The sequence below is a fragment of the Salmo trutta genome, chromosome 14, assembly GCF_901001165.1.
Source record: "Salmo trutta chromosome 14, fSalTru1.1, whole genome shotgun sequence".
Classification (NCBI taxonomy): Eukaryota; Metazoa; Chordata; class Actinopteri; order Salmoniformes; family Salmonidae; genus Salmo; species Salmo trutta.
The window spans coordinates 67,710,677-67,737,803 of NC_042970.1; the positions used below are offsets into that span (position 1 = coordinate 67,710,677).

Sequence of the window (27,127 nt, forward strand, 5' to 3'; positions counted from 1 at the left end):
CTTCTCTCTATTTTCGACACAGAAGCACAATGACACTATGATATGTACATGTCATCCACCGTGCTAACGGAGAGTGAAGCTATAAGCGCCTGCTTCCCATTCAGCAGGCAGAACCACAGACAGTGGCTGTAGTGAATGATATGTCTCAGTATGGTAATCTCCTCACAGAGTGTTACTGGTCGTGGCTGAGGGCACAGTCCTCTGGACCGATCTCTTTGCCTTGTTGTAAACCTCTGTAAGGGTGTTGATGCGGTTACATTTACAAGATCAGGCCCCGGAGTAATCTCCTTCACAGCTGCCACACACACACACACACACACACACACACACACACACACACCATCATGATCATCCCAAATCCTCACCCTGCCATCTCCAAAAGCAGACGTGATAGTCTTGTGATGGCCCCATTACTGCTGCAGCTGCCGTGCGCCGAGGAACCAAGTGTTACAGTTTGTGTGTATGTGAAGAACCACTGTGGTTTTTCAGGAGGAAAGACACCAGTTAGGGCTGTACGTGACATGAGATAAAATAACCTGGGAGGAAAGTCCCGGTTAACACGCTTCACCATGGAAGTGGAACACGCCTGTCAATGGCTGTGGGTGGCAAAACCACATGCATGCATGTATGCATACTAACTAACACGCAGTGACACACACACACACACGCAGTTTGCATGCCTATCCACATCTAAATATAGGACGCCAATGCTACTGCACCATGTTCTCTCATACTTTAAATAAAATATAAAATAAATAAAATAAGGTCTCATACAAGAGCATGATGGACGAGGAGTAAAAGGATGGAGGAGAGGGAGGTGGAAGAGAGGGAGGTGGAAGAGAGGGAGATGGAAGAGAGGGAGATGGAAGAGAGGGAGGTGGAAGAGAGGGAGATGGAAGAGAGGGAGATGGAAGAGAGGGAGATGGAAGAGAGGGAGATGGAAGAGAGGGAGATGGAAGAGAGGGAGATGGAAGAGGAGATGGAGAGGGAGGTGGAAGAGAGGGAGGTGGAAGAGAGGGAGGGGGAAGAGAGGGAGGTGGAAGAGAGGGAGGTGGAAGAGAGGGAGATGGAAGAGAGGGAGATGGAAGAGAGGGAGATGGAAGAGAGGGAGATGGAAGAGAGGGAGGTGGAAGAGAGGGAGATGGAAGAGAGGGAGGTGGAAGAGAGGGAGATGGAAGAGAGGGAGATGGAAGAGAGGGAGATGGAAGAGAGGGAGATGGAAGAGAGGGAGATGGAAGAGAGGGAGATGGAAGAGGGAGATGGAAGAGAGGGAGATGGAAGAGGGAGATGGAAGAGGGAGATGGAAGAGGGAGATGGAAGAGAGGGAGATGGAAGAGAGGGAGATGGAAGAGAGGGAGATGGAAGAGAGGGAGATGGGAGAGAGAGGGAGAGGGAAGAGAGGGAGATGGAAGAGAGGGAGCTGGAAGCGAGGGAGATGGAAGAGAGGGAGATGGAAGAGAGGGAGCTGGAAAGAGGAGCGGCAGATAGGGAGAGGAGAGGAGATGGAAGAGAGGGAGATGGAAGAGGGAGATGGAAGAGAGGGGAGATGGAAGAGGGAGAGGGAAGAGAGGAGGGAAGAGGGAGGTGGAAGAGAGGGAGATGGAAGAGAGGGAGATGGAAGAGAGGGAGATGGAGAGAGGGAGATGGAGAGAGGGAGATGGAGAGAGGGAGATGGAAGAGAGGGAGATGGAAGAGATGGGAGATGGAAGAGAGGGAGATGGAAGAGAGGGAGATGGAAGAGAGGGAGATGGAAGAGAGGGAGATGGAAGAGAGGGAGATGGAAGAGAGGGAGATGGAAGAGAGGGAGATGGAAGAGAGGGAGATGGAAGAGAGGGAGATGGAAGAGGGAGGGAAGAGGGAGATGGAAGGGAGATGGAAGAGAGGGAGATGGAAGAGAGGGAGATGGAAGAGAGGGAGATGGAAGAGAGGGAGATGGAAGAGAGGGAGATGGAAGAGAGGGAGATGGAAGAGAGGAGATGGAAGAGAGGGAGATGGAAGAGAGGGAGATGGAAGAGAGGGAGATGGAAGAGAGGGAGATGGAAGAGAGGGAGATGGAAGAGAGGGAGATGGAAGAGAGGGAGATGGAAGAGAGGGAGATGGAAGAGAGGGAGATGGAAGAGAGGGAGATGGAAGAGAGGGAGATGGAAGAGAGGGAGATGGAAGAGAGGGAGATGGAAGAGAGGGAGATGGAAGAGAGGGAGATGGAAGAGAGGGAGATGGAAGAGAGGGAGATGGAAGAGAGGGAGATGGAAGAGAGGGAGATGGAAGAGAGGGAGATGGAAGAGGGAGATGGAAGAGAGGGAGATGGAAGAGAGGGAGATGGAAGAGAGGGAGATGGAAGAGAGGGAGATGGAAGAGAGGGAGATGGAAGAGAGGGAGATGGAAGAGAGGGAGATGGAAGAGAGGAGATGGAAGAGAGGGAGATGGAAGAGAGGGAGTGGAAGAGAGGGAGATGGAAGAGAGGGAGATGGAAGAGAGGGAGATGGAAGAGAGGGAGATGGAGAGAGGGAGATGGAAGAGAGGGAGATGGAAGAGAGGAGATGGAAGAGGGAGATGGAAGAGAGGGAGATGGAAGAGAGGGAGATGGAAGAGAGGGAGATGGAAGAGAGGGAGATGGAAGAGAGGGAGATGGAAGAGGGAGATGGAAGAGAGGGAGATGGAAGAGAGGGAGATGGAAGAGAGGGAGATGGAAGAGAGGGAGATGGAAGAGAGGGAGATGGAAGAGAGGGAGGTGGAAGAGAGGGAGATGGAAGAGAGGGAGATGGAAGAGAGGGAGATGGAAGAGAGGGAGATGGAAGAGAGGGAGATGGAAGAGGGAGATGGAAGAGAGGGAGAGGAAGATGGAAGAGAGGGGTATTTTGCCACTGCAGAGTGTAGTCCAGAGAGGATTGGGAAGGAATCAAACTGTAGGATTATAACCAGGGGTGTGAATTCAATCGGGGAAACAACTCAGCAGACTTGCTCTTAAACCTAAATCATATCCACAGGGGGTTCCTCTCCTCTATTCCTCTACACCTTCACACTTACTGCCTTCTGCCTCCTAATTGCCCGCACTGGCAAAAACAAGAGAGACTTGTGTGTGGTGTTTGAGTGGGGGGAATGTGTGTGTATATGTATTTATGTGTTTCAGTGTGTGTGAGCATGTTCTGTACGCACAACCAGCCAGGGAACAAGGCATTCAGGGTGAATACTGGTTCCTGGTGCGTCATTAATATACATGAGATGGTAGAAGAGACATTTTTTTTGCATAATGAAAGACAGAGAGAGAGAGAGAGAGAGAGAGAGAGAGAGAGAGAGAGAGAGAGAGAGAGAGAGAGAGAGAGAGAGAGAGACAGAGACAGAGACAGAGACAGAGACAGACACACACACAGGAGGTAAGCTTATCTTTCTCCCTGAGAGATAAACAGCCAAGGTGTCCGTGGAGGCGCGTGGAGAAAGACGGGCAATACCTGACAGAAAACGTAATGAACTATGTGAGGGGAATCAGAGTGTGTGTGTGTGTGCGCGCGTATGTTGGGAATCAGGGCAGACAAGAAAATTGATCAACTGCAGAGGGGAACGTGCAAAATAAATACATTTATATCTACACTGAACAAAAATATAAAAAGCAACATGCAACAATTTCAAAGATTTTACTGAGTTACAGTTCATATAAGGGAATCAGGCCATTTAAATAAATACATTAGGCCCTAATCTATGGATTTCACATGACTGGGAATACAGATATGAATCGGTTGGTCAGACACCTTAAAAAAAAAGGTAGGGGTGTGGATCCGAAACCCAGCCAGTATCGGGTGACCACCACTTGCCTCATGCAGCACGACACATCTCCTCCGCATAGAGTTGTCCAGGCTGTCGATTGTGGTCTGTGTAATGGTGTCCCACTCCTCTTCAATGGCTTGTGAAGTTGCTGGATGTTGGCAGGAACTGGAACCCGCTGTCGTACACGTCGATCCAGAGCATCCCTAACATGCTCAATGGGTGACATGTCTGGTGAGTATGCAGGCCATGGAAGAACTGGGATATTCTCAGCTTCCAGGAATTGTGTACAGATCCTTGCAACATGGGGCCGTGCATTATCACGCTGAAACATGAGGTGATGGCGGTGGATGAATGGCACGACAATGGGCCTCATGATCTCATCACGGTATCTCTGTGCATTCAAATTGCCATCGATAAAATGCAATTCTGTTTGTTGTCCGTAGCTTTTGCCTGCCCATATCACAACCCCGCTGCCACCATGGGGCACTCTGTTCAAAGTTCACATCCGCAAACCGCTCGCTCACACGACGCCATCTGCCCGGCACAGCTGAAACAGGGATTCATCCGTGAAGAGCACACTTCTCCAGCGTGCCAGTGGCCGTCGAAGGTGAGCATTTTCCCACTGAAGTCGGTTACGATGCCGAACTGCAGTCAGGTCAAGACCCTGGTGAGGACGACGTACACACAGATGACCTTCCCTGAGAGAGCATGCAGATGAGCTTCCAACCGGTTTCTGCCAGTTTGTGCAGAAAATCTTTGGTTGTGCAAACCCACAGTTTCAACAGCTGTTCAGGTGGCTGGTCTCAAACGACCCCCCAGGTGAAGAAGCTGGACGTGGAGGTCCTGGGCTGGCGTGGTTACACGTGGTTTGCAGTTGTGAGGCCAGTTGGACGTACTGCCAAATTCTCTAAAACAACGTTGGAGGCTCCTTATGGTACAGAAATTAACATTCAATTCTGTGGCAACAGCTCTGGTGGACATTCCTGCAGTCAGCATGCTACTTGCACCCCCCTCAAAACTTGAGACAACTTGGCATTGTGTTGTGTGACAAAACTGCACATTTTAGAGTGGCCTTTTATAGTCCCCAAGGTGACCGACCCATCATGCCGTTTAATCAGGTTATTGATATACCACACCTGTCAGGTGGATTGACTATCTTGGCAAAGGAGAAATGCTCACTAACAGGGACGTAAACACAATGCTGCACAACATTTTAGAGAAATAAGCTTTTTGTGCATATGGAACATTTCTGGAATCTTTTATAACACTTTACATGTTGCGTTTATATTTTTGTTCGGTACATTCTTTCCACGAAGAGGCTCTACATAAACTCACAAGAATCTGCTTTGTCTCCACAAAAACGTACAAATAGTGCTTTAAGCAGCGATTTATAGAGGCATACTGTAGGAATTGGTACAGTGAACAGCGGTGCATTTCCATGTACAGCACAGTGATTTGCATCCGTTTAGATCTCTGAAAACAAACAACTATGAAACGTCTACAACATTATCCAACCCACTGCTTTATGGAAATAGAAACATTAAGCATTGATGCATACTTTGCATAGTAACATGGTACCTAGCGTGTCTACAACATCATCCAACCCACTGCTTTATGGAAATAGCAAAACTAAAACATTGATGCATAGTATAATAGCATGGTGTACAAAGCAGTCACACTACAACATTACACAATCCTCTAGTTGGAATGAATCTTGCATTGCCAGTTGCCACACATCCAAGCCTTCACTTGGATAAAGTCAGTGGTAATCGAGGTTCATTACGCAACCCTCTCGTTTTCTGGGATTTTGGATTGTGCCAAGAGCCTAGCCTGTAGCAGCTGGGGCCTTGCTTTCCTGGAGAGCTGTGTGCCCGGTTGGCCCCTGGTCCAACCCACTGTTTTGGGTCTAATCCATGAGGTCTATTTATCCTGTGTCGGAGGAGGGGATAAAGGGCGAGGAGCAACAGCTAAACCACTAATCCAGCTACAGCACTGGGACACTTTTAACGAGATCCCAGATTGGGGCTGTCTGGATTAGAAAGAAAGAAAGAGCGACAGAGAGCGCGACAGAAAGAGAAAGAGCGCCAGAGTGTGAAAGAGCAGACCCATTAGGTTCAGACAGGCAGTCCCAACAAGCCCACTCAGACTAGAGAGGCTCAGGGTAGGGGACAGGCCTCTGAATCTAGTCTGCCCAGATGGCCCCTCTCAGACACTCTTTCTCTCTCCTCCCCCCCCCCCCCCCCCCCCGGAGGGCTTTCTATCAATGTTTGCAAACTGTCAACAACAGTAGAGTTTCAGGGTCAGCACAGAGACAGAGAGAGCGAGAGGGACCTTTTGTTTACTATCTATTTCACTTGCTTTGGCAATGTAAACATATGTTTCCCATGCCAATAAAGCCCTTCATTTGAATTGAGAGAGAAAGCAGAATCGACAGGAGTTTTTAATGAGAAGAAAGCACACACACAAAACACATGCACGCCACAAGCTAACCCCTCAAGCTAACCCCTCTACCCTGCTCTCTGCCCTGCTCCACTGACAGGTGTAGTGAGTGGTATGACGTCTACCACTTGTGAAGGAGCTCAGGGGTTACTTAGGGGAGGAATGAGTCACTCTGGTGTACCTCTAATGCTAACTATGTCTCTCGCCTCACAGGAGACACAGCAGGCAGCCAGGCCTGGGCACGTTAGAGCTAGCGTAAACAAGTTAGCGAGGTAATGCTAACTGACTCACCCCAGGTGACAGACGAGCAGATGCTACAGAGGTAACTGCATCTCATCCTATTTTGAGGAGAACTATTGAACTAGGTTATGCTTTACAAAGTGAGCGATGAACGGGAACACTGACGGTTTGACAGTCTGTGGTCTGTCCCGTCTCTCGGTTCTTGGGTGTGTGTGTGTTTTGTGTGCTGTGGTTGCAGTCACATTTCTTTACACGAAGGGATGAAGCATGAATTTGCACTTCCAATAAAATGTGCTAACGATGAGTCGAAATCTACTTAGCCTATTGTCTTCTTTTAGTGAAAGTGATTTACAAAAGTAAACATTCTAGCAATATGCTGGCTACTGTTGATAGTCTGCAAAAAGAAAGCTACAAAAAGACACGTAGCATTAGTCTTGGCTAGCCTACTGTAGCGATGTCGATATGTCTTTTGGACTCTTAAAGAGGCAGCATCCTATTTTCAAATCTTCTCAAAAAGACATACTTCAGAAACAAAAACGTATACAATTAATACAATGCAGTTCTAAAGAATAGCGTAATAACTTACATTGCCGAATTATATTACACAGCTTTTTAAAACATATAATAACCAAATGTAGCCGCTTAATAGCTGAATTTAGAGAAAGCATGCCAACCTATTGGCCCTGCATGACCCCAGTTCATTTAAAGGGATACTTCTGGGTTTTGGCAATGAAGGAAGTTGGTGTTAGTTTTTGCAAGCTAATGCTAGGTACCTACTAGCATGCTAGCAGTTACCATAGTCTTCCAGCCATTGTGTTAATGTTAGTTAGCAATTGCGCTAATGCTAGTTAGCAACTTCATTCAAACATTCATTGCCAAAATATTGAATTATCTCTTTAAGAACTACACCATGTCTGGGCCAGTAGAAATTCTGATCATGCCAGTAGATTTTTGCCAGCGTCCAACGTTAACTGGATGATTTTTACCAGTGAGAAAAAAAGCTAAATGTTGGACCCTGGCGTGTTTCATAAACAGCCACGGAGTGGTGGCGCATAGGCTATTTACAGTGCTTTGATTGACGAACAGCAAGCATAACTCGTCTATAAAATGTGTGGAACTGACTGAATAAAGTCAATCTCATATATCCTTGCCATTTATACATTTTTTATTTAATTTCACCTTTATTTAACCAGGTAGGCTAGTTGAGAAAAAGTTCTAATTTGCAACTGCGACCTGACCAAGATAAAGCATAGCAATTCGACACATACAACAACAGAGTTACACATGGAATAAACAAAACATACAGTAGAACAAAAGAAAACAAAAAGTCTATATACAGTGTGTGCAAATGAGGTAAGTTAAGGCAATAAATAGGCCATGGTGGCGAAGTAATTACAATATAGCAATTAAAACACTGGAATGGTAGATGTGCAGAAGATGAATGTGCAAGTAGAGATACTGTCGTGCAAAGGAGCAAGATAAATAAATAAATACAGTATGGGGATGAGGTAGGTAGATAGATGGGTTGTTTACAAATGGGCTATGTACAGGTGCAGTGATCTGTGAGCTGCTCTGACAGCTGGTGCTTAAAGCTAATAAGGGAGATATGAATCTCCAGCTTCAGAGATTTTTGCAGATCGTTCCAGTCATTGGCAGCAGACAACTGGAAGGAAAAACGACCAAAAGGAGGAATTGGTTTTGGGGGTGACCAGTGAGATATACCTGCTGGAGCACGTGCTACGAGTGGGTGCTGCTATGGTGACCAGTGAGCTGAGATAAGGTGGGGCTTTACCTAGCAGAGACTTGTAGATAACCTTTAGATAACAGATGGCACTGTGATAGACTGCATCCAGTTTGCTGAGTAGAGTGTTGGAGGCTATTTTATAGATGACATCGCCGAAGTCGAGGATCGGTAGGATGGTCAGTTTATGAGGGTATGTTTGGCAGCAGGAATGAAGGATGCTTTGTTGTGAAATAGGAAGCCGATTCTAGATTTAATTTTGGATTGGAGACGCTTAATGGGAGTCTGGAAAGAGAGTTTACAGTTTAACCAGACACCCAGGTATTTGTAGTTGTCCACGTATTCTAAGTCAGAGTCGTCCAGAGTAGTGATGCTGGACAGGCGAGCAGGTGCGGGCAGTGATCGATTGAATAGCATGCATTTTTACTTGCGTTTAAGAGCAGTTGGCGGCCACGGAAGGAGAGTTGTATGGCATTGAAGCTTGTCTAGAGGTTAGCTAACACAGTGTCCAAAGAGGGGCCAGAAGTATACAGAATGGTGTCGTCTGCGTAGAGGTGGATCAGAGACTCACCAGCAGCAAGAGCAACATCATTGATGTATACAGAGAAGAGAGTTGGCCCGAGAATTGAACCCTGTGGCACACCCATAGAGACTGCCAGAGATCCGGACAACAGGCCCTCTGATTTTACACACTGAACTCTATCAGAGAAGTAGTTGGTAAACCAGGCGAGGCAATCATTTGAGAAACCAAGGCTGTCGAGTCTGCCAATAAGAATGTGGTGATTGACAGAGTCGAAAGCCTTGGCCAGGTCGATGAATACGGATGCACAGTAATGTCTCTTATCGATGGCGGTTATGATGTCATTTAGGACCTTGAGCGTGGCTGAGGTGCACTCATGACCAGCTCTGAAACCAGATTGCATAGCGGAGAAGGTACGGTGGGATTCGAAATGGTCGGTAATCTGTTTGTTAACTTGGCTTTCGAAGACCTTAGAAAGACAGGGTAGGATAGATATAGGTCTGTAGCAGTTTGGGTCTAGAGTGTCTCCCCCTTTGAAGAGGGGGATGACCGCGGCAGCTTTCCAATCTATGGGAATCTCAGACGATACGAAAGAGAGGTTGAACAGGCTAGTAATAGGGGTTGCAACAATTTCGGCAGATCATTTTAGAAACAGAGGGCCCAGATTGTCTAGCCCGGCTGATTTGTATGGGTCCAGATTTTGCAGCTCTTTCAGAACATCAGCTATCCGGATTTGGGTGAAGGAGAAATGGTGGGGGCATTAGGATAAGGGTACGGCTAAAGTCTATACGAACTGTCCGTCTAGCACATTCGGAACAGAGAGTAAAAGGATCAGGTTTCTGGGCAAGATAGCACAGATTCAAGGCATAGTGTACAGACAAAGGTAAGGTAGGATGTGAGTACATTGGAGGTAAACCTAGGCATTGAGTAATGATGAGAGAGATATAGTCTCTAGAGACGTTTAAACCAGGTGATGTCATCGCATATGTAGGAGGTGGAACAACATGGTTGGTTAAGGCATATTGAGCAGGGCTAGAGTCTCTACAGTGAAATAAGACAGTAATCACTAACCAGGACAGTAATGGATGAGGCATATTGATATTAGAGAGAGGCATGCATAGCCAAGTGAACATATGGGTCCACTGAGTGGTTGGGCTGACTGGGGACACGGCGATTCAGACAGTTAGCAGGCCGATGCTAACAAGCTAACAGTTAGTAGGCCGGGGCTAAACAAGCTAGCAGTTAGCAGACTAGAGGCTCTACAGTGAGCTGGAATCCCTCAACTGAAGCTAGCCAGCTTCAGCTGGCAAGCTAGCAGTTAGCAGACCGGGTTAGCAAGCAAGCAGTTGGCCGACCGGGGCAAGCAAGCTAGCCATTAACAGACCGGTGATAGCAAGTTAGCCTTTGGGGGACGTCGCGATGGGGGTAAGTCTGTTTTTGCCTCTTCATGCGGTGACGTTGATAGACCAGTCGTGGAATTAGTAGGGTTCCAAGTAGCTCTAGGTAGCTAGCAGGCCGCGGTTAGCAGAATGGGTCTTCAGCGGACGTCGCGCCTGAGGGGCCTGTTGGAATCCTCGGGCAGATTATGTCGGTATTCCAGTCGTAGAGGATCGGCGGGGTTCCGTGCCCTGTACCGGCAGTAGAAGGGGTCCGGATATTGTAGCCCAGGAGTGGGCTTCGGTGGTAGCACAGGAGCCCTGGCCGGGCTTGCTTCAGGCTAATTGGTGCTTGCTCCGGGATGGAAACGCTAGCCAGGAGTCGTCACCCGGGATTGCTGTTAGCTAGTTGCGAAGATCCAGATGAGGATATGGGGGAAAAAAATAAAAATAATAATTGGTCCGTTATGCTCTGGTTTGAGTCACGTTGTTCGAACTGGCGAGAGCTTTCCGAGCTAAAGGTTAGCTGATGACCGCTAGCAATGGTTTGCTGACTGATAGCTGGTAGGTAGTTAGCTGGATAGCTTCAGTTGAGGGATTCCAGATCTGAAGTAAATAGAAATACTTTAGGAAAAAAAACAGATCCACGCCACATTGGGTGAGGCGGGTTGCAGGAGAATATTTAGAAGTTGAGGTTTAGGAAAATATTTTAAAAAGATATGCGAAGAAAAAGATGGAAAAAGATATATACATACAAGGGACACGACAGGACAAAGACAAAGACGTCTGACTGCTACGCCATCTTGGATTAATCATACAACGTAGTTACTATACATGTCCATCGTGTCGTATCGGGACAAGTAAACTAAAGATCTCATTTGTGTTTTCGACATGAAGTCCTTTAGTACTGGCCAGACAATGATGTTAAAGTGAGTTACTCGTCAATAGTCGCATCACTAAGAGAGCAGTTAATTTGACTCTGTAATTTGCATACTGATAGGCTTTGAATTGTTTTAAAAGCCAATTGTATTTATTTTCAAAGATAGATATTTTGTAGGTCTACTGATTTAATCACCATTTTGACAATGGTGCTTTCTGTGTGGCAAAGCCATGTTTAACACCTGCTTCATTCTTCAATCATACCTGAAGCCTGTGGATATCAGACTCTTTTTTTTTTTTTAAGCCCAGCGCAGTCAAAATTAAGTTGTTCCTGTGTTTTATATCATATTGCACAACAGCTGATGAAACTAACAATGTAAAAGTGTGAAAATATTTGATCAGTGTTATATCCTGATTGTATTTTCAGCCAGAAAATATATAGTATTAGAATGTACCAGGGGCCACCAAAATAGAGCTTGTTCGGCAAAAATGTCTTAACCCGAGCCTGGCTGGCTACTTTTTCGATTTGGCTGGCTACTCCATGTGCTTGTGGAAAACACTGTATGCTGTTTAGTGTGAAGGAGCGCAGGGGTAACTTAGGGGCGGAATGAGTCACTCTGATCGGGAAGATGAGCCCTGTATGTTGGGGCTGGTGCCTGCCTAGCATGTTAGCACTCTAATGCCAACTGACTTACCCACGGTGATGGGAGGCCAGCTGGGGATGAGTGAGCATGAGGCAACAGAGGGTCTACACAGTCCATATGTTTTTGTCCCAACTAGGCAACAAACCTAACCAACTGAGCTAATTGATCAGTTCAGTGATTGAATTTAACACAGCTGGTCTTCCAGGTCAGTTCAATCAAAAACATGGCATGCAAGGACTAGGGTTGAGAGTCCTGTACTGTATGTTGGCACGCGAGGACTAGGGTTGAGAGTCCTGTACTGTATGTTGGCACGCGAGGACTAGGGTTGAGAGTCCTGTACTGTATGTTGTAAAGGTCGACCGATTATGATTTTTCAAAGCCGGTAACGATATTGATTATTGGAGGGTCAAAAAGCCCCGCTACCAATTAATCGGACGATATTTTTTATTTCTTTATTTGTAATAAAGACAATTACAACAATACTGAATGAACACTTATTTTAACTTAATATACTACATCAATAAAATCAATTCAGCCTCAAATAAATAATGAAACACGTTCAATTTGGTTTAAATAATGCAAAAACAAAGTGTAGGAGAAGAAAGTAAAAGTGCAATATGTGCCATGTAAAAAAGCTAACGTTTCATTTCCTTACTCAGAACATGAGAACATATGAAAGCTGGTGGTTCCTTTTAACATGAGTCTTCAATATTCCCAGGTAAGAAGTTTTAGGTTGTAGTTATTATAGGAATTATAGGACTATTTCTCTCTATACGATTTGGATTTCATATACCTTTGACTATTGGATGTTCTTATAGGCACTTTAGTATTGCCAGTGTAACAGTATAGCTTCCGTCCCTCTCCTCGCTCCTAGCTGGGCTTGAACCAGGAACACATCGACAACAGCCACCCTCGAAGCAGCGTTACCCATGCAGAGGAAGGGGAACAACCACTCCAAGTTTCAGAGCGAGTGACGTTTGAAATGCTATTAGCGCGCACCCAGCTAACTAGCTAGCCATTTCACATCGGTTACACCAGCCTCATCTTGGGAGTTGATAGGCTTGAAGTCATAAACAGCGCAATGCATTGCGAAGGGCTGCTGACAAAACGCACGAAAGTGCTGTTTTGAATGAATGCTTACGAGCCTGCTGCTGTCTACCATCGCTCAGTCAAACTGCTCTATCAAATCATAGACTTAATTATAATATAATAAACACACAGAAATACGAGCCTTAGGTCATTAATATGGTCGAATCCGGAAACTATCATCTCGAAAACAAAACGTTTTTCCTGTCAGTGAAATACGGAGCCGTTCCGTATTTTATCTAACTGGTGGCATCCTTAAGTCTAAATATTCCTGTTACATTGCCCAACCTTCAATGTTATGTCATAATTACATAAAATTCTGGCAAATTAGTTCGCAACGAGCCAGGCGGCCCAAACTGTTGCATATACCCTGACTCTGCGTGCAATGAACGCTAGAGATGTGACACAATTTCATGTTAGCGGGCAATATTAACTAAATATGCAGGTTTAAAAATGTATACTTGTTTATTGATTTTAAAGAAAGGCATTGATGTTTATGGTTAGGTACATTGGTGCAACGACAGTGCTTTTTTCGCAAATGCGCTTGTTAAATCAACACCCATTTGGCGAAGTAGGCTATGATTCAATGATAAATTAACAGGCACCGCATCGATTATATGCAACGCAGGACACGTTAGATAAACTAGTAATATCATTAACCATGTGTAGTTAACTAGTGATTATGTTAAGATTAATAGTTTTTTTATAAGATAAGTTTAATGCTAGCTAGCAACTTACCTTGGCTTCTTGCTGCCCTCGCGTAACAGGTAGTCAGCCTACCATGCAGGCTCCTCGTGGAGTGCAATGTAAGGCAGGTGGTTAGAGTGTTGGACTAGTAACCGGAAGGTTGCAAAAACGAATCCCCGAATCCCCCCTGAACAAGGCAGTTAACCCCCGTTCCTAGGCCGTCATTGAAAATAAGAATGTTATTAATCTGACTTGCCTAGTTAAATAAAGGTGTAAAAAAAAAGATTTGGCAAATCGGTGGCCAAAAATACCGATTACCGATTGTTATAAAAACTTGAAATCGGCCCTAATTAAATCGGCCATTCCGATTAAATCGGTCAACTTCTAGTATGTTGGTACTCAACGACTAGGGTTGAGAGTCCTGTACTGTATGTTGGTACTCAAGGCCTAGGGTTGAGAGTCATATGTTGCCCACGCAACAACTAGGGTTGAGAGTCCTGTACTGTATGTTGGTACTCAACGACTAGGGTTGAGAGTCCTGTACTGTATGTTGGTAACTCAACGACTAGGGTTGAGAGTCCTGTACTGTACGTTGGTACTCAACGACTAGGGTTGAGAGTCCTGTATGTTAGTACGCAAGGACTAGGGTTATACCAGAGAGGAAGGTTTATTCCCAATACCTCCCCTTAGCCCTCCCCCTCATTTTAGAGGGTCGCTCGGTGGAGGAGTGGCACTCAAATGGAGCAACTAGTGGTAGGGAGAGCTAAATTAGGCCTAGGGAATGGGACATCACTACATCAGTTGAGCATGTCAGAAACTGACAACGGATACCACTCAATTCATTGACGACGAGCCTTGTGTTTTTCACAATGCCTGTACTGGTGGCAGTAATAGCTTTCCTTATATTTGTCGCGCAACAAATTCGTACTTACCATATGAGCAACAAATGAGAACAGCAGAACAACAATATGCCCATAATACACCCATCCTCTGGTTGTGGGTCAAAGTGGAGGAGTACTGAAGCTGGACTTTCATTCAATAGCAGTTTGACAAGTAAGTCGCATTTCCTTCACTCAGTCACTACCAGTGGAAGTACTGTTCTGAAGTCATCAAACTGGCACTAGGCTACAGTCATAGATAGACGCTCCGTGTGGCAGATATCTAGGCTAGTCAATGGAAGTTGGAATTAAAATGACAGAACTAAAAGTTAAATGAGAAAGACTGGCTACAACACCGAGAGCCAACAGGCAGGCTGCTACCTGTTGAGGTGTAGGGGGCAGTATTTACATGGCCGGATGAAAAACGTACCCAAATTAAACTGGTTACTACTCTGGCCCAGAAACGAGAATATGCATATTATTAGTAGATTTGGATAGAAAACACTCTGAAGTTTCTAAAACTGTTTGAATGGTGTCTGTGAGTATAACAGAACTCATATGGCAGGCAAAAACCTGAGAAAAATCCAACCAGGAAGTGAAAAGTCAGAATTGTAGTTCTTCTTTTGATTCTCTATCGAAACTACAGTTTCTGTGGGGTCACGTTGCACTTCCTAAGGCTTCCATTGGCTGTCAACAGCCTTCAGAAAGTTCTTTCAGCATTCTCCTGTCACTGGGCAGATAATAGGAGCTCAGTCACTGAGTGGACTGCCTGGAGACAAAGGGATTGGATAAGCGCGGTCCTGCGAGTGCGCCGTTCCTTCTTTTTCTTCTTGAATGAATATGCTATTGTCCGGTTGGAATATTATCGCAATTTTACGTTAAAAATACCATAAAGATTTATTTTAAACATCGTTTGACATGCTTCTAAGTACGGTAATGGAACATTTTGACTTTTCGTCTCTGGTACCGCACTCGCGCATTATGCCTTTGGATAGTGCTCTGAACGCACGAACAAAACGGAGGTATTTGGACATAAATATTGATTGTTTCGAACAAAAATAACATTTCTTGTGGAAGTAGCAGTCCTGGGAGTGCATTCTGACAAAGATCAGCAAAGGTCAGAGAATATTTATAATACTAATTCTGAGTTTAGGTGACCCCGAACTTGGCGGGTGTCTGTATAGCTTGCTGTGATGGCGAGCTATGTACTCAGAATATTGAAAAATGTGCTTTCTCCGTAAAGCTATTTTAAAATCTGACACAGCGGTTGCATCCAGGAGTAGTCTATCTATAATTCTTTAAATAATTGTTATATATTTTGTCAACGTTTATGATGAGTATTTTTGTAAATTGATGTGCACATTCACCGGAGGGTTTTGGTGGGAATACATTTTCTGAACAAGCGCCAAAGTAAAATGCTGTTTTTGGATATAAATATGAACTTTATCGAACAAAACATACGTGTATTGTGTAACATAATGTCCTAGGAGTGTCATCTGATGAAGATCAAAGGTTAGTGCTTCATTTAGCTGTGTTTTGGGTTTTTGTGACATGTCCTTACTTGGAAAATGGCTGTGTGATTATTTTTGTCTATGTACTCTCCTAACATAATCTAATGTTTTGCTTTCGCTGTAAAGCCTTTTTGAAATCAGACAATGTGGTTACATCAAGGAGAAGTGTATCTTTAAAATTGTGTAAAATAGTTGTATGTTTGAGAAAGTTGAATTATGACATTTTGTTGTTTTGAATTTGCCGCTCTGATATTTCACTGGCTGTGTATTTCACTGCCTAGCGTCTCACGTAGCCCACAGAAGTTAATACTCTGAATGTAGTTGTTATTTGCAATAGAAAGGAGTGGAAAGCACACAGTTTCAATACAGCACTGAGATATCAGCTGATGTAAGAAGGGCTTTATAAATACATTTGATTTGATGATTTAAGTTAAAGTTATGTAGTCTCAATTAGCCTAGCTAACGTTAGCTAGCAAACTAACCTAGTTTCTCTCAGTTTGATGCAGTCAAGACAGATACTAAGTAATCAGATGAGATAACGAGCAATAAGTCTACCACTGCAAGTCAACATGGCTGACATCTCTCTCCCCCTCCCTGCTCCCCTGGTTACTCTCAGACGCACACCACAAGGCCACATGACATACAATTGAAGTCGGAAGTTTAAATACACCTCAGCCAAATATATTTAAACTCAGTTTTTCACAATTCCTGACATTTAATCCTAGTAAAAATTCTGTCTTCGGTCAGTTAGGATCACCACTTTATTTTAAGAATGTGAGATGCCAGAATAATAGTAGAGAGAATGATTTATTTCAGCTTTTATTTCTTTCATCACATTCCCAGTGGGTCAGAAGTTTACATACACTCAATTAGTATTTGGTAGCGTTGCCTTAAATTGTTTAACTTGGGTCAAACATTTCAGCTAGCCTTCCACAAGCTTCCCACAATAATTTGGGTGAATTTTGGCTCATTCCTCCTGACAGAGCTGGTGGAACTGAGTCAGGTTTGTAGGCCTCCTTGCTCGCAGACGCTTTTTCAGTTCTGCCCACACATTTTCTATAGGATTGAGGTCAGGGCTTTGTGATGGCCACTCCAATACCTTGACTTTGTTGTCCTTAGGTCATTTTGCCACAATTTTGGAAGTATATTTGGGGTCACTGTCCATTTGGAAGACCCATTTGCGACCAAGCTTTAACTTCCTGACTGATGTCTTGAGATGTTGCTTCAATATCTCCACATAATTTTCCATCCTCATGATGTCATCTATTTTGTGAAGTGCACCAGTCCCTCCTGCAGCAAAGCACCCCAACAACATGATGCTGCCACCCCCGTGCTTCACGGTTGGGATGGTGTTCTTTGGCTTGCAAACCTCCCCCTTTTTCCTCCAAACATAACGATGGTCATTATGGCCAAACAGTTCTATTTTTGTTTCAAAAGACAAGAGGTTATTTCTCCAAAAGGTACGATCTTTGTCCCCATGTGCAGTTGCAAACCGTAGTCTGGCTTTTTTATGGCAGTTTTGGAGCAGTGGCTTCTTCCTTGCTGAGTGGCCTTTCAGGTTATGTCGATATAGGACTCGTTTTACTGTGGATATAGATACTTTTGTACCCGTTTCCTACAGCATCTTCACAAGGTCCTTTGCTGTTGTTCTGGGATTGATTAGCAGTTTTCACACCAAAGTACTTTCAACTCTAGGAGACAGAACGTGTCTCCTTCCTGATTGATATGACGGCTGCGTGGTGCCATGGTGTTTATACTTGCATACTATTGTTTGTACAGATGAACATGGTACCTTCAGGCGTTTGGAAATTGCTCCAAAGGATGAACCAGACTTGTGGAGGTCTACAATTTTTTTTCTGAGGTCTTGGCTGATTTCTTTTGATTTGCCCATGATGTCAAGCAAAGAGGCACTGAGTTTGAAGGTAGGCCGTGAAATACATCCACAGGTACACCTCCAATTGACTCAAATTATGTCAATTAGCCTATCAGAAGCTTCTAAAGCCATGACATCATTTTCTGGAATTTTCCAAGCTGTTTAAAGGCACAGTCAACTTAGTGTATGTAAACTTCTGACCCACTGGAATTGTGATACAGTGAATTAGAAGTGAAATAACTTGTCTGTAAACAATTGTTGGAAAAATTACTTGTGTCATGCACAAATTAGATGTCCTAACCACCTTTGGGGTGGCAGCGTAGCCAAGTGGTTAGAGCGTTGGACTATTAACCGAAAGGTTGCAAGTTCAAATCCCCGAGCTGACCAGGTACCTACCTGTCGTTCTGCCCCTGAACAAGGTCGTCATTGTTCCTAGGCCGTCATTGAAAATAAGTATTTGTTCTTAACCTGTTATGGATAGAGGGCAGTATTTTCACGGCTGGATAAAAAACGTACCCGATTTAATCTGATTATTACTCCTGCCCAGAAACTAGAATATGCATATAATTATTAGCTTTGGATAGAAAACACTCCAAAGTTTCTAAAACTGTTTGAATGGTGTCTGAGTATAACAGAACTCATTTGGCAGGCCAAAACATGAGAAGATTCTGTTCAGGAAGTACCCTGTCTGACCATTTCTTCCCCTTCTTGATTCTCTCTATCCATTACAAAGGATCTCTGCTGTTACGTGACACTTCCTACGGCCTCCATGGGCCCTCAGAGCCCGGGAAAAAGCTGAATGACGTAATTCAAAGCCCTGGCTGAAACACACGAGCGCTTTTGCTAAGTGGTCTATCAACGGACAAAGGGCTTCATGCTTGTGCACGAGTCGACCCCGTGCTGTATTTTCTTTCGGCTGTTTACCTAATTGCAGATTCCCGGTCGGAATATTATCGCTTTTTTACGAGAAAAATGGCATAAAAATTGATTTTAAACAGCGGTTGACATGCTTCGAAGTATGGTAATGAAATATTTAGAAATATTTTGTCACGAAATGCGCCATGCGCGCGACCCTTATTTACCATTCGGATAGTGTCTAGAACGCACGAACAAAACGTCGCTGATGGAACATAACTATGGATTATTTTGGACCAAACCTACATTTGTTATTGAAGTAGAAGTCCTGGGAGTGGATTCTGACGAAGAACATCAAAGGTAATCAAACTTTTCTAATAGTAAATCTGATTTTGGTGAGTGCTAAACTTGGTGGGTGTCTAAATAGCTAGCCCTGTGATGCCGGGCTATCTACTGAGAATATTGTAAAATGTGCTTTCACCGAAAAGCCATTTTAAAATCGGACATATCGAGTGCAGAGGAGTTCTGTATCTATAATTCTTAAAATAATTGTTATGTTTTTTGTGAACGTTTATCGTGAGTAATTTAGTAAATTCACCGGAGGTTTGCGGGGGGTATGCTAGTTCTGAACGTCACATGCTAATGTAAAAAAGCTGGTTTTTGATTCCGATATGTTCACCGATATATCGTGTGTCCTTAATTACAAGTCATACAAATCTCAAGCCCATCAGCAAGCTAAATGTATGGCTAGTTGGTTAATATTAGCTAGTCAGCATGTTAAATAGCGATTTTCATAAATTATCTTCATGACCAAAAAATATGCATAATCCTTTTCTGCATTAATATATTCCTTTTAACTGTAAATTTTTTTGCATGATTTGTTATGACGTTATAATTACTTACGTTTGCTTCCATCATAGTATTTTTGCCAGCCATCTTCCTGAAGCAACTTTAGAGACTTCGGTCGCAGTGCTTCATGGGAGTTCTGTTAACCACTAGATAGAAAGTCTGCATGTCAATTCGCATCGGTTGGAGGGACAACTACAGGGCTCAAAGGCACTACCCCTCGCTCAAAGTTGAATTGGAACACCACTCTGACTCGATGTGGCTCGCGGGATGGCGCAAAACAGAGGGGGAGGGCTAAGGGTGGGGGGTACTGGGATTAAGCCTGAAGAGGCGAAGCGAGAGGGTTTACTCCGCCCAAAATCTGTCCACATTTAGCAGACTATTAAGCAAATGAGGTGTTTTTGTATGGGGGGCAATGAGAGTTTAGTAAAGATAAAAATGTATTGCTATTGTGATAAGTGAGGCTTTTTGATCTAATAGTCATTTCGTAATGCTTAGCATGTTACGGGTGTACTGACATTAGTGTGACGCAAGTGACATCCCGGCAACTTTGAGAAAAATACTTTATATCAGAGTTGTCCCTGCTAGAACTCATGACAGTCTATGCATATTCATGAGGTTAGCATAGCATCTCACTCTACATTGAATACAGGCGGTTGACGCCTCATCAAATATTCAAAAAAGTATTAAATAACGGAGATCTATACGCCAATCACCAGAGAGGAATAGACAGGAGCTCGACAGCCTGCCATTCCGCTCTGTGGATAACGAATCCCATTGTTAGGGGGGAGACACGTATCCCATCATTATATCCTGTATCTCTGGTTATACCCAAACTCTAATCTATACCCAGAGTTTCTGTTGAGGGTTTCTGGCGAGTTTCCTCTGAGAAGTAATAGTTACGATATTGTAACGATCCCGTTACAACCATTTGTGCCCATTCAAACAAAATAACCATATTTTGCAGTTCCAGAAGCCATACAACACGGAAATGACACTTTGGCAACCACATAAGCAAAAGTTATGGGTATTTTCATGCTCATTATGTTGATGGAATTGTGTTCCATCGCGACGGCCAAATTACAGGATGGGAGAGAAGAGATTGCTTCGTTTATCTCCCAATCACACATGTGCGTACGCACGCACGCACACACACACACACACACACACACACACACACACACACACACACACACACACACACACACACACACACACGGTTCCTGATACAATTACGCCTTTCCTGGAGTTGAAGCAAACCAGTAAATAATCCTGCAGTGAGAATTTAGCCTGTTCCCTTCAGTCCCCTGAAGTATATAAATACAGTGAGAATTTAGCCTGTTCCCTTCAGTCCCTGAAGTATATAAACAGAGTGAGAACGATCAATATCAGGAAGTGGCTCTATTGACATCACAGTAAAGACAAATGAGGTGTGAGAAGGCAACTTTCACAGCCGAAATGGAACCCTATTTTCCTATATAGCGCACTACTTCTGATTGGGCCCATAAGACTCTGGTCAAAAGTAGTGCAATATATAGGGAATAGGGAGCCATTTGAGACTGTTGCAATAAAAACCCCAAAGCTTATGGAGGGAGGGAAAACAAAGCTTCTAGTTAGGAAGCCATCCGTATTGAGCTAACAGGCCAGGGTATTGTATTGTATGGTTGGTCCACATGGGAGAAGGCCGGTTTAGGTTTAATCAAATGGTTAAAGCATTTGACTGGGCTTAGAGATGGATCTTTGAAACAGCACTGGAGAGAGGGTGAGAGGCTGTGTGTGGTGTGAGAGAGAGGTGTGGGAGAGGAGAGGGTGAGAGGTTTGTTTCTGAGGCATTAGAGCGGTGTTGGGATCGCAGCTTTGACAAAAAACAATGTTGATCAGCCCACGCTAGTCCCACTGCGGATTAGTTTAGTGTGTGTGTGTCTGTGTGCGTGTGTTCTCTAGGGTGTGCTTTACACTGTTTTGGGGGTGTGCGTATCTACTTGGCTAAGGGCGGAGCGGCAGGTAGCCTAGTGGTCCCTGAGCTGACAAGGTAAAAATCTGTCGTTCTGCCCCTGAACAAGGCAGTTAACCCACTGTTCCTAGGCCATCATTGTAAATAAGAATTTATTCTTAACTGACTTGCCTAGTTAAATAAAGGTTAAATAAAAAAAATATGGTTGTGAAGCTGAGAGTCAAGAACAGCATTGATGCGACAGGAAACCATGTTTTGCTTTTCACATTTTCGAGCCCATGATCACACTCTTACTACTGTAGCCCTGGAGAGAATTACAACTGGGTGAAGTCAACCCATGCAAAATGAAACTAATCGGCAAGTTGTGAGGTCTGTAAAGTTCTGAACACACCTGAGAAGATAGACACTCTTTTCTCTTCTCCTGAAAGTTTAAAATCCCTCATTCCTTAGATTTTGTCAAATCTCAGGATATTCCCAACCGAAATGGAGCGAACTCAGCATCTACCCATCCCAAACCACACAGGAAGACAAGCAGGAAAACAAGGAAGCAAGGCTGCAGGATGGCTTCAAAGTGTACACAGGGGTAATAAGAGCAGCCTTACGACTGGGTCAGACAGTAGCAGTAAAGTTTTCAAAGCTACAGTGTGACAACTCTGTGTGTGTATGTGTGTCTCTCTGTGCATGTGTGCACTGCCAGCCCTCCAGTCAGAGATCTCATACTGTAATTAGGTCAGATTCACTTCCAAGGGTAATAAGCATCATCCATGCTGCAGTAGCTGCAGGGGGGGGGGGCAAAAATGTTTTGAACACCCTGCCATTGTATTGAGGGGAGTGCACAATTTGTTAGGACACCCGGACATTAGTTCACAAACCTAACGTGATGGTTTTATTCTTGAAAAGAACCCTGTTCTATCAATTTAGGTCCGGTGTTTGGGTTGTTAAAGTTATAAACACTAGTCTACCTCTCCTTCTGCCATCCCACTCTCTCTTCCTTCGTCATGCTTTGTTTTTCTGCCCTGTAATTGAAAAGTCAATATACTGTAACTCTGTACACACAGTGACGGGAGGTGACGAGAGAGAGCCTGGCACAGGAATGTGGGTTTACTTTAGGCCTGTTCTCCCTCTGTCTTCTTTAGCACCTTTAGCAGGTCACATGCTGTGACATGGGACCTGCTAGTTTGTTTGTTTAGATTACTCTCGCTCCCTCTCGCTCCCTCCCCAATAGGCAAGATGAAGTGAACGAGGGATGAAGGGAACAGAGGAGAGAAATGGAGAGATGGAGGAGTGCAGCCAGCCGCATCTCTCACCTTCATTTCCTCCTTCTGGAGGACAAAGAGAAGGACAAGATCTGTGACAGGGAAGAGCAGATGGATTAATGACTGTTCTGTTCTTCTCTCAATGGGGATAGTCAATGTGGGTCTATTATTGTCTTTCCTTCCATCGCCCTTGTCTTGACACTCATCTGCATAGGGTGGTGATTTCACCTTGTAATGGGACTATATACTGTACATTTGCCCTGTCAAAGGAGTCAGTGTCACCCACACATGCAGATGCACACGCAAGCATACACACTCATAAATAGACACATAGAAAGGCTATGGTCAAATGGCAGAAGAACGTATCATGCATAAGTGACCCATAGGACGCAGCTTCTGGTATATAAGCTCCTAAGAAACCTAGCAGGTTAGCATCCGCCACGGGAATGAGTTCAGTTCACTAGATAGCGTTGGCAGACGCTGCCTGTCCTTCACTGTACATTCACAGTACATCCCGTTTTAGACTCCCGCTGCCTCTGGCATTCTGGGAGAGCGGAGTGGAGTGCTTTCTTTCGCTCCCTCGGTTTATCCTTCTGTGCCTGCCTGCCAGCTCGGAGCACAGACTTCTGGTGTCCGTGGGTTCGCACCAAAAAGTCAAAGAGCCAAAGTGCGACCTTGCAGGCCTGAGATCTGTGCTGTATAGCCTTAGCCTAACGGCTTTGACAATAGCAACAGGATTTGGCTATACAGCAAAAACTAATCTGGGACCAGGCTAACGTGCTGTTACTTCCCTAAAAACTATTTAGCCAGACACAATCAGGTGACTTGAGACCAAAGCTGTTTGTTGTTTCTTTCTTCTCCTTTGTTTGACCAGAGTGATGCTCCATTCTCTTTGGACTTCTGTCAGACACGCAGCCCTTGGCCAGGTTCCTGTCTCAGATGGTTTTTCTTTCCACTCCTTGCAGGCTAAATTTAGACCTGATGCTGCCTGGCTTTTCTGCTGTGGCCTCAGTTGACAGAAAAGAGAAAGAGAGAGAAATAGAGAAAGCGAGAGAGAAAGAGAGATTGCATGCCCCAGAGCCATTGAATGTCTGTCCAACAACAAAAAACCTCCCTAAATAAAAACAGAGGTCTCCTCTCCTTCCCTTCTAAATGCGTGAGAAAAACCGAGATGTCTTGATGTCGAGTAACACAAAAAACAAGACAAGACTTCTGTTCAGTAAGCGTTATTTATTTCTGACATGCTTCTCTTCCTGACAACTCAATACCAGAGAATAAACTCCTCCACCCTTTGTAAAGTGGGGGGTGGGGGAGTTACCCTACATATTCAGAGGAAATAATCTCTCATCTTCAGAGATTTCCAAAAATATCCCAGGAGGACTTAATGTCCCCTGTATTGTAAGGGGATCTCAAGAACGGAGCTAAATCGATCATGGTCATGGCACGTCACGCAACGGATGGATTCTAATTCTCAGCAATTCACCAAGACAGCTTATTCCATAAGAGCTCAGTTGATCAAGAGAGTAGACCTACTTCATAAGAGCCACTTGACTGAATACCATGTAACAACACTTGTGTAATAGTACATGCTGGATCAGTACTGGAGCATTAACCAAGTGCCAGGCCAGAAGCTTTGAAGTGTGTGGTTAAGAAGAGGCCGCCCATGGGCCCTGAGCACAGTGCCAAAGAGCCCCATCCTCCATGGTCAGAATTCAATTAGGAAAGGAGGGATAGGATCACTGCCGACGTTCCTGAATCCCCTCCAGATTCTTCCTCTCTCCTTCCCTCCCTCTCTGAACTCAGAAGAGCCAAGCCTGTATCAGCAGAGGAAGTTTCAAGAACGGAACTCAACTCAACAGAACCCTTTCGCAACTCCGGGCGGAGTTCATGCATGCTGCGCTACGCAGAAAGAACCGAGCAGGGGGAAGAAAAATAATAGCCTCGGGTGTAGTAGTGTTTTTACCGGCAAGCTGTTGCCATACACCACATCACACTCTTGGACGATTAATATTTATGTGACCCCCGCCGAGCGAGCGAAGCCTAAAGCCCAGGGGATGGAGCAAGCTGCCTGGCATACCCCCCATCCCCAACTACAGCGCTGTGATAAAGAATGTTCGCTCTCCATTGAGCTTCATTTCTGTGAACAAATCAGCTAACACAAGAAAGAAATCTATTGACTTGGCTGTTAGAATATAGCCTGCTTCCAGATTGGTTTGTGCTGTCTTGCCAAATGCTATGGTCATTGTCACGCCGGCTAAAAGCTTGGCTAATACAGGAGGGACATCCATTGGTTTGGCTGACAGAATGTACTATACGGATAGTAAAAGTTACTTAGACTAGTGTATACTGTACGCAGTATAGCCTGCACTCACATGCCTCCTATCACTGATCGGCAATCGCACCAATCGTCCTTCAGATATTCCTCTTGGACAATTACAGACTTGTTAAGTCGGTAGATGCCGTCAGAAGCGTGAAAGCCGCTGCATGATGAACTGAGGTTGACTCAGGCATCAAATTGACTGATAACTTTGTTCACCGTTTTCACAGCTCGCGGCCATATTTCTCTTAAAGCCACATGATCAGATATGTTCCTGTCTCTAGTGTGAACATCTACAACCGATGTTTCTCTTGAGGAGATATGAATGCGTATTCCTGTCCTGGTTCGCCGGATCTGTTTCTGCCTCTGAACGTGGCGTTGCCGGGGTACATTGCCGGAGTAGAGGAGAACAGGGCAGGGAGGGCGAGCCAAGACCAGGGCCAGACCGTTCTCAAAACACCAGCGGAGAGAGGGAGCTGGAAAGAAGACAAGACTGCACACAACCACAACCAGCCGTTTACTGGATATCATAAGGTGAATGCACCAATTTGTAAGTCGCTCTGGATAAGAGCGTCTGCTAAATTACTTAAATGTAAATGTACCTCAGACACACACACTTCACTCTCAATGTTCTCTTTACTGCATATTGTTTTTTGGTTTTTTTTGCATATGGTTTTAACCCGAACTGACACCAGTATTATGATTGCAGTGCAGGCAGTCATGTGTCAGCGTGCAGTTATGGACAAAAAGTTCAGCTATAATAAAGTTTTTCTAACCATTATAGCATGTCTTGAAGCAGAGCTGTTAAAGTACAGTTCTGACACTGAAATGAAGGAGCTGTCATAATCCCAGCAAGGGAAGGGGTGTGGTTCTAAACATACTGCCAGCTCATCCTCTCTCTTTCGCTCTCTCTCACTCTCTCTGCTCTCTTTCCTTCTCCCGCTCCGTTTCTGACTCTCTGAGTGAGGAAATATGTATAGAAGCCAAGCATGATACTGGAGACTTCCTGTTTCAGCATTATCACATAGCCTACTTAACCACAGAAGAAGTCCAATATTGCTGAACTACTGAGGATAAAGAAAGGATTTGATGGAAGAGCTTAGTCGTTTTTAACCAACTATGGGGAGGGTTACTTACCATAGCATTCTGACTCCTCTTGTAACATTTCCTTGACTCTAAAAATGATTGTCATTTACGCTACGAAGACACATTCTGGGGTTGCTCATTCTGGTTCTCCACACAAAATGATGACTGCGTGTAATATGGGATGCTTGTTATAGGATGTGAGAAATACAGAATCGTGTCCTGCCAAAGGTTACCAGTGCTATCCTTTTCCATATCTGTACGGAAACAATCGCTTAACTTTTCCTTGAAAACATGACACCGATTACCATATGACTTGCCATTGGCAAAGACATTAGCTGCGCCTCATTCAAATGTGTTGGAACCAAAAGGACAACACCCCTACAACATGTTTTTATTTATATTATATTCTGTTCTATTCCCTCTCATTCTGTAGGCCTATCATAATAAATAGACCTTTGAAATGACAAGGTAATATCTCTTGGAAAATACTTTTTTTTATTGAATATCGACCAATTCAAGTGAATTAGGGAACTTACTATATACACGTTTTTAAATCACGTCCTTAAAACCAGTTACTGTGCAGGAGTGTCTAATATGAAGACACAAAATGACCAAAAAAAAGGTAACCGGCTATTACAAATAGTGTAATAACTAGGCCTAATAATAACCACAAAGGAAAAATATCTTTAAAATCAGTCAGGAACATGCTGTCCCTGACACATTTCTTAAGAATATAAATAGTGAAACAATTGGCTGCTTACCTTCAACGTCTCTCCACGTTTAAAACTCAACTCATCATCCGCAGTGGCTTTGAAATCGTATTTGGCAATGGCCTCCATGGTGAGGATTGTTGGACCACTTGTATGCGGTGTTGATGAACGCACAAGTACCCTTCTGAAGTCTTTCAATGGAGTTTATTCCTCCAAGGAATTATGAAAATTATTAACAACGTCAGAAAAAAAACCCAGAATAACTCCGGTCCCGTTTTCCCCCTGGTCTGACCAGTCACTCCGAGTTGCGCAAATACCCTCACTCGCTGCTCGCCGCTACAAACCTGTGAATAAGAACGCAGATAGAGAACCTGAGATTGTAGCAGCAAAGTAACATTAACCAACACCGGAAAACAATGCACTAATATGATAGCTTGTGCTGTGATGCCGCGCCCACAGACAATACT

At 44.4% G+C, this 27,127-nt stretch overlaps 1 protein-coding gene across 2 annotated transcripts in view; it reads right to left on the reverse strand.

The window, feature by feature from the left end:
• The window catches only part of LOC115147195 (growth factor receptor-bound protein 2), a 45,230-nt gene extending 18,103 nt beyond the window's left edge, over positions 1-27,127 (reverse strand). The window contains exon 1 of one of the 2 annotated variants that reach the window (XM_029689275.1): positions 26,712-27,127. In XM_029689275.1, coding sequence (XP_029545135.1) covers positions 26,712-26,789 — 78 coding nt within the window. In that variant the 5' untranslated portion in view covers positions 26,790-27,127. Of the gene's footprint in view, positions 1-22,598; positions 22,620-26,711 lie in introns of those variants that run through there. The other variant, XM_029689276.1, reaches the window with a different exon arrangement.